This window comes from Sardina pilchardus, chromosome 3 (genome assembly GCF_963854185.1).
Source record: "Sardina pilchardus chromosome 3, fSarPil1.1, whole genome shotgun sequence".
NCBI lineage: Eukaryota > Metazoa > Chordata > Actinopteri > Clupeiformes > Clupeidae > Sardina > Sardina pilchardus.
This window is the reverse complement of record NC_084996.1, coordinates 10,076,233-10,083,732: the sequence shown is the minus strand read 5'-3', so window position 1 is coordinate 10,083,732 and position 7,500 is coordinate 10,076,233. Positions and strand designations below refer to the sequence as shown.

Here is a 7,500-nt window from a genome sequence, read left to right as displayed (position 1 = left end):
TTCAGAATTGTTTTTTTTATTATTATTTATTTTTTATATCCGACTGCTTCCCAGCTGGTCCAAGCTCCAGCGGGACGCGACTCAGCGGTCCGAAATAGACCGAGTGGCAAGAGCCAGCGCTGGCCAGCTCATACAGCTCATAGAGCTAATGCTGTCTGGGGCACCCGCCACACCGGCCCGTCTAGGACACTCGCAGAGCGCTGAATTAGCAGCTGGCACCGTTATTGCAGACGCGCACACTTGCTGGGGCATCTCGGAGATTCTGGGTTAGGGTGGCAGAGGGAAGGGGGGCGAGAGGGGGGGGGGGCGGTTGAGTATTTTGGAAAGTGAACTTGAGGCTGAAGGTGCACTGGATTATGGTGCTCAAAAAGGCTCGACTGTGCAGTTAAGAGACATAATAGATTTTCAAGGACGATCAATTTTCCCAAGGCGTACGTTTGCCAACCTGTAGCTGAGTACGGTAAAACAAGCAGTAAAGAAGTGTGTGTGGCTTCTCCTTAGTGACCTCCAGGAGTTCTCTTTTCAAACTTCACACTTGGCTGATTGTGTTGAAATGGCGGAGATTGGGAGATCTGTGTGAAAGCACCAGAGGCTGCGGTAAGTGCACTATACCATTCTGTTTTTACATGAAGTATAGCAGCCACCCCGACGTCTCTAATGTGTTTGGCCAAGACTCTTATTTTCAGCAAATAACTGTAATGTGAATGAATAATTTACATTGCACTGTGAATTGTGTTCAAAGCAATTGTGCAGTCTTACAGTCTAGCACAGTCAAGCACACATGCACATATAATGCACAAACATGCAAACACACACACACACTCACACACTTTCGAGCAGCTGTGTGAACAGCTATCCATGAGGGAACAGTGTGTGTGAGAGGCCCTGACACACATATCAGTCTTGGAGCCACAGGGTTATCACACCTAAGGTGCACACACTGTGTTAGCAGCACTGTGGCTAACAATGGACTGCAGTCTCCCCCATCCAGTATTATACAGTGCAGCATATTCTCTCTCTCTTTTTCTCTCTCTCTCTCTCTCTCTCTCTCTCTCTCTCTCTCTCTCTCTCTCTCTCTCTCTCTCTCTCTCTCTCTCTCTCTCTCTCTCTCTCTCTCTCTCTCTCTCTCTCTCCCTCTCTCTCTCTCTCTCTGTATTGCCCCTTCTATCTATCTATCTATCTATCTATCTCGATCACATACTGTACATACACATACACACACATTTTCTCTCTCCCTCTCTCTCTCTGTATTGCCCCCTCTATCTATCCATCTATCTATCTATCTATCTCGCTCACATACACACACATTTTCTCTCTCTCTTTCTCTCTCTCTCTCTCTCTCTCTCTCCCTCTCTCTCTCTCTCTCTCTCTCTCTCTCTCTCTCTCCTTCGCGGTGTCTTCCCCACCCCCACACCCCGACTTGGCTGTCAGTCCGGCAGCATATATGGGCATCAGCGTCGGGCCCACGTGGGCGGATAATGGGGCGTGAGGGTGTCGGGGATCCCGACGGATAATTAGGGAAGTTTTATGTGAGGGGCTCGCGACTGCGGGAGAGGCGAAGGGGAAGAGAGAGAGAGAGAGAGAGGGAGACAGAGAAAGGGAGAGAAAGAGAGAGACAGAGAGAGAGAGAGAGAAAGAGAGAGAGAGAGGCCGTAAAAAGGCCATCCTTCCGCCTGTCAAGAGAGTCCCCCCAGCGCCTGTCTGCCTGACTGCAGAGCCTGCAGTGGGAGAGAGCCTCATTAACGACAGAAGACAGGGAGAGGGAGAGAGAGAAAGAGAGAGAGAGAGAGAGGGAGAGAATGAGGGGGAAGAGGCTTAAGATAGAGGTGAGGAAAGAAAGAGAAGCGTGGAATGAGAGACACATTAGGGTAGGAGAGAGACTCCCGAGAGAGACGACAGGGGAGGTGAGACGAGAGAATATTAGACCCACGGAGACAGGGAGAGACAAGGGAACAGCAAAAGCCAGGTTGTGTGTGTGTGTGCATGTGCAGTCTGCATCTGTGTAGTCAATGCGTGTATGCATTCATGTGTGTGTATTCATGTGTGTGTGTGTGTGTGTGTGTGTGTGTGTGTGTGTGTGTGCGTGCATCACACACCTGTAGAACCTGGCATCGGTCGGAGGTGCAGTCGATGTGTATGTATTCATGTGTGTGTGTGTGTGTGTGTGTGTGTGTGTGTGTGTGTGTGTGTGTGTGTGTGTGTGTGTGTGTGTGTGCGCGCATCACACACCTGTAGAACCTGGCATCGGTCGGAGGTGCAGTCGATGTTCTCACAGGGCTGGTACATGCCGAGGGTGACGCAGTTGAGCAGGATCACCATGATGCTGATTCGTTCGAACCACGTGAGAGCACGGAGAGTTAAGGCTGACACACACACATGTGAAATACACACACAACAACAACAACAACAACAACAGTAACACTGTGGCAACACTGGGAGAAGAGCAATAGAGATCAGTTCATGGCATCACATAACAAATGTATTATAACATTACAGACTACAAGGGTTCGCACATAATGACAATTAACACATTGTGGTGTTTAGTTTCATTCAAAGTAGTTCACACTCATCATTACACTACCCCATCCCATCACAATTGCAAACACACACACACACACACACACACAATCCTGATTCACACACCATCCATTCACTCCTGGCTACAGTTCATTTTTCTTCCTTTTGAAGTACATCCCTCCTGTCCACTCCTCCTGTCCACTCTCTCCATGACTGGCCTTGCCTCCTCCCATCCCACCTCTCTTTCCTCCACACCTTTCATCTATCTCTCTCTCTGCTTGACCACACCGGCTCTCCCTGGGTTCTGTTCATGCAACACTTTCATCCCCGGGTGGGGTTTGGGATCTGGATGGAGCTGGTGCTTGTGTTGGTGGGAGGTTAGCTTTGTACGTTAGCCTGTGGCCAACATGGATCCTCTCTCCGTGGCACGGCGACTGGTGCTCTGTGTGCTTAATTAGGAGTCAACAACAGCAACAACAACACACTCCACCGGAAACAGCCCTTCAGCCACAAGGGGCACGAAGTGAGAGAGCGAGCGAGAGAGAGAGGGAGAGAGAAAGAGGGAGAGAGAGAAAAAGACAGAGAGAGAGAGAGAGAGAGAGAGAGAGAGAGAGAAGGATGGGGGTGGGGGTTGATTTATGGACCATTAATTCCATTCTATCCCCCATCTTTTGTGCGCTCCCCATGGCGATGAGCCCACGGGGCGAGGCGATGCTGCGATAGAACACAGAGGTATTAATGCCTCCATGGCCACACTCTGAACCCGCCCGTATGATATTCTAAAGAGGCTTACCGCTTCTTTATGCCTTTAATCACTTTAACAGAGGGAGGGAGAGAGGAAAAAGATGCACCCCGGGGCCACGATGGCTGCACAGGCAGCAGTCAAGGCACCTTCTACCCCCCCCCCCTCCATCCCTCCTCCTCTTCCTCTCTTTTGTTTTATCTCCATCTCTCTTTTTTCTGTCTTTCCCTCGATTTTTCTGTCTCCGAGTGGTGCGAGAGCAAAAGCACCGGCAGCCTCGCGAGCGCTCGCCGCTGAGGGAGGGCCTGCAGGAAACACGCCGGGGCGAACGGAACGCAGAAAAAGGGAGGGAGAGAAAACTAGTTGGAAGAAAGAGAGAAAGGACACACACACACTCTCACAAAAAAAACCAACAACTTTAAATGACATTAAAGAGCGACGGGCGGTTGGAATCAATCTCTTCACGAACTCCAGCTGGGGCGGCAGCTGAGGGGGGGACTGGAGCGAGAGAGAGGGAGAGAAAAAGAGAGAGAGAGAGGGAGAGAAAAAGAGAGAGATAGAGGGATACAGACAGAGAGAGAGAGAGAGAGAGAGGGAGAGAGAGAGAGAGAGAGAGAGAGAGAGAGAGGGAGAGAAAAAGAGAGAGATAGAGGGATACAGACAGAGAGAGAGAGAGAGAGAGAGAGGGAGAGGCGCAGCCATGACGATATGGGTGCCTGGAGGGCAGAGGCCTGTTCACTTCTCAGCGATGCTTCAGCACCAGCTCAGCCTCTCTGGTAAGAAGCAAGGGTGTGTGTGTGTGTGGGGGGGGGGGGGGCATGTGTGTCTGTGTGTGTGTGTGTGTGTGTGTGTGTGTGGGTATGTGTGTATGTGTATTTATGAGTAAGTTTATGTGTATGTGTGTATCTGCTTCCACACGTGTCACTATACAAACTCTTAGAAACATCAGCCTGGCATGTACTCATAAACATACATTCATACGCACACACACACACACACACAAATCCATACTCATTGAAAGCTACAATGATAAATTCCCTTGTGCACTGTGCTGTAGGGTGAAATAAGAGTCAGGGCATTGGAGACATCAGAGGACTAACGAAGAAAGAAAGAAAAAATCATTCTCTCTCTCTTTACCTCTTCCTTCCTCCATCTTCCTCTCTCTCTCTCTGTCTCTGTCTCTGTCTCTCTCTAGGGGCCTTATCTGAGAGAGGAGCATTGTGGGCCACGCGGGGAGGGCTTTTTATCTGCCTGGGTAAAAATAAACAAGCCATCAAACAACACACAGACAGGCCTCCCGAGGACCCAACATAGGGCATCAGGCAAACAGCGGGGCACCTAAATCACGGGGGCCTAGAGGGGACATCAAACAGAGCGGCAGCGTCGGGCCAGGAGCTGACACCAGCACACACCACCAGCGTGTCACAGCATGGGCAGGAACAGCCCCTCAGGCTACCGTGTCCTTAAGACGCCAGGGGAACCTTGAGAGCCATACGTTGAGTGTGTGCTTCAGAAAAGAAAAGAAAAGAAAAGTCTAAACAATAAGAGAAGTGTTGTTCATCCATACTGGCTTGCAGTACAACAACTGAAGAGTTCGTATGAGAAACCTTCTAAATTCGTTTGACCACTTTTCTTTTAAATGAGCATTTTTTTTTTATCAGGTTCCTATAGGTTTTTGACTACTAATCAATATTTCAGACCAGGAAGAGAGTGGTACTTAGCGGGTTCTTGAAGCTAAATGATTTGATAAACGGATACGATGTGTGGAGAGCATTCACTCACCATCATTCTCTCAATTTTGACAGAGGTGGTGTTTAGAAGGTTTCGCTTCTGAACTCTTCAATTACATGCATGTTTTTTTTTCACGAACCAGAGTTTTCCATGAGTAAAAGTTGTTAGTAATTTTTCTAGTACTTATCAGTTGTGATCATACAGCTGGGTCTCCGTATAAGGCATGCCGGTGTGCATTGTGCCTGCTGTTGCATTCACTTGAACTCACTTGAAGAGTTAAGCTGAGTCTAGGCCTATGTCATTCTCTATTCCTGTTTTGACAAGAAATAGAAGACAAGTACATCGAGACTACAGGGTAAACCAGTCAAATCTCCTATCCGTACCACTACAGCCTCAGATTTCCCCAGTGGATCACAGCTCCCCAATCCTTACAGCAAAACTAGCGCTCCTAAATATCAGATCTCTTTCAAACAAATCATTCTTAATTAATGATCTTATTTGCACACACAAACTTGATTTTTTACTTTTAACTGAGACATGGTTAGACCAAGCAAACAGTGCTGCTACCCTCATTGAATCAGCTCCCCCAAATTTCAGTTTTTTGAGTGTTACCAGAGCAAATAAAAGAGGAGGGGGGATAGCGACAATTTTCAAGGCATCCTTTCAGTGCAATCAGTCATCATTTGGTGAATTTACTTCATTTGAATATCTATGTGCAAGCATTAAGTCTTCTCCTCAGATTTTACTACTGACTATTTACAGGCCTCCAAGACATTCAGCTAAAGTCTTTCTTGAAGAGCTAGGTGAACTGCTATCAGTCATTTGCATAGAGTTTGACTGTCTTATCATATCAGGGGATCTAAACCTGCATGTGGATAATCCTGAAAACAATTATGCCAAGGAATTCATTGCACTAATCGATACTTTCTCCCTAACACAGCATATACAGGAGCCAACACACTCTCAAGGCCATACACTCGACCTCGTTATCACAAAGGGTCTCAATGTTTCTACAGCTGTTAAAGACCTGGCGTTATCCGATCATTTCTGCGTGTTTTTTGATGTGTCTATGTCTCCACACAGTCAGAACAGATCTATGTTGGTAAAAAGGAGAGTCATAAATGAACAGACAAGTGTTCTTTTTGAGCAAGCACTCTCACAGGCGTCAAGTAATCTGTCAGACTCTGTAGAAGACTTACTGGATCACTTTAATGCAAAAATGGCAAGTATTATGGATGACATTGCTCCATTAAAAGTCAAGAAAGTTAAGGAGAAACAGAAAGCACCATGGAAGCAGATTCCTGCGGTTAAACTCCTAAAAAGAGAGTGTAGGAAGACTGAAAGAAAATGGCGTAAATGCAAACTTCAGATCCACTATGAAATCCATAAAGAGATGCTCCGCACATATAACTCCGAAATATGCAAAGCAAGACAATCATTCTTTTCTAACATCATCAGTAGAAGTTCAAATAACACTCGTGTTTTATTTTCCACTGTAGATAAGTTAACTAATCCTCCCTCACAATTAGCACCCGAACTTCTCTCAACTAATAAATGCAATGAGTTTTCATCTTTTTTTAAAGGTAAGATTGACAAAATCAGACTCAATATATCTGCTAAATTACTCATTCAACACCCGGAACTTCCAGCTACAAATAGAGGGAAACTTAACTTGATGTCAGAGTTCAATTTAATAGACTACGAAACACTTGAAAAAACAGTACAGATTCTCAGCTCCTCCACGTGTGTCTTAGACACCCTGCCTACAAATTTCTTCAAAACTGTTTTTCACCTTATAGCCGCAGATGTCCTTCACATTGTAAATGCATCACTGCTGTCTGGCACTTTTCCTAAGTCCCTAAAAACAGCTGTTGTAAAGCCACTGCTCAAGAAGAATAACCTAGATGCCTCCAAGCTAAACAATTACAGGCCCATATCAAATCTACCTTTTATTGGCAAAATTATTGAAAAAGTAGTCTTTAATCAACTAACAACCTTCTTAACGTCAAATGGGTATTTTGATTACTTTCAGTCTGGTTTTCGGGCAAATCACAGCACTGAAACAGCTCTCATTAAGGTTTTCAATGACATACGTCTCAACACAGATTCTGGTAAAACATCAGTCCTAGTGCTATTGGACCTTAGTGCAGCATTTGACACTGTTGACCACAATATTTTACTACACAGACTAGAACACTGGGTTGGATTTACAGGCATAGTTACCAACTGGCTCAAATCATATCTACAACAGAGGAGCTTCTTTGTTGCCATCGGCAACTGTACCTCAACACCAACGTCCTTGACCTGTGGTGTTCCCCAGGGGTCGATCTTGGGGCCACTATTATTCAACCTCTATATGCTCCCACTTGGACAAATCATCCAAAATAATTTGATTTCATATCATAGCTATGCAGATGACACACAAATCTACTTAGCTCTGTCTCCTAACGACTATGGTCCCCTTGATTCTCTGTGTCAGTGTATAGAACAAATCAACACTTGGATGTCTC

General features: G+C 46.2%; 1 protein-coding gene across 1 annotated transcript in view; it reads right to left on the bottom strand.

Annotated features, from left to right (window-relative positions):
- Positions 1-7,500, bottom strand: part of cacna1ia (calcium voltage-gated channel subunit alpha1 Ia) — a 130,680-nt gene that overhangs the window by 82,361 nt on the left and 40,819 nt on the right. Inside the window, exon 2 of the mRNA XM_062530902.1 lies at positions 2,230-2,341. Coding sequence (XP_062386886.1) covers positions 2,230-2,341 — 112 coding nt within the window. The remainder of the gene's footprint in view (positions 1-2,229; positions 2,342-7,500) is intronic.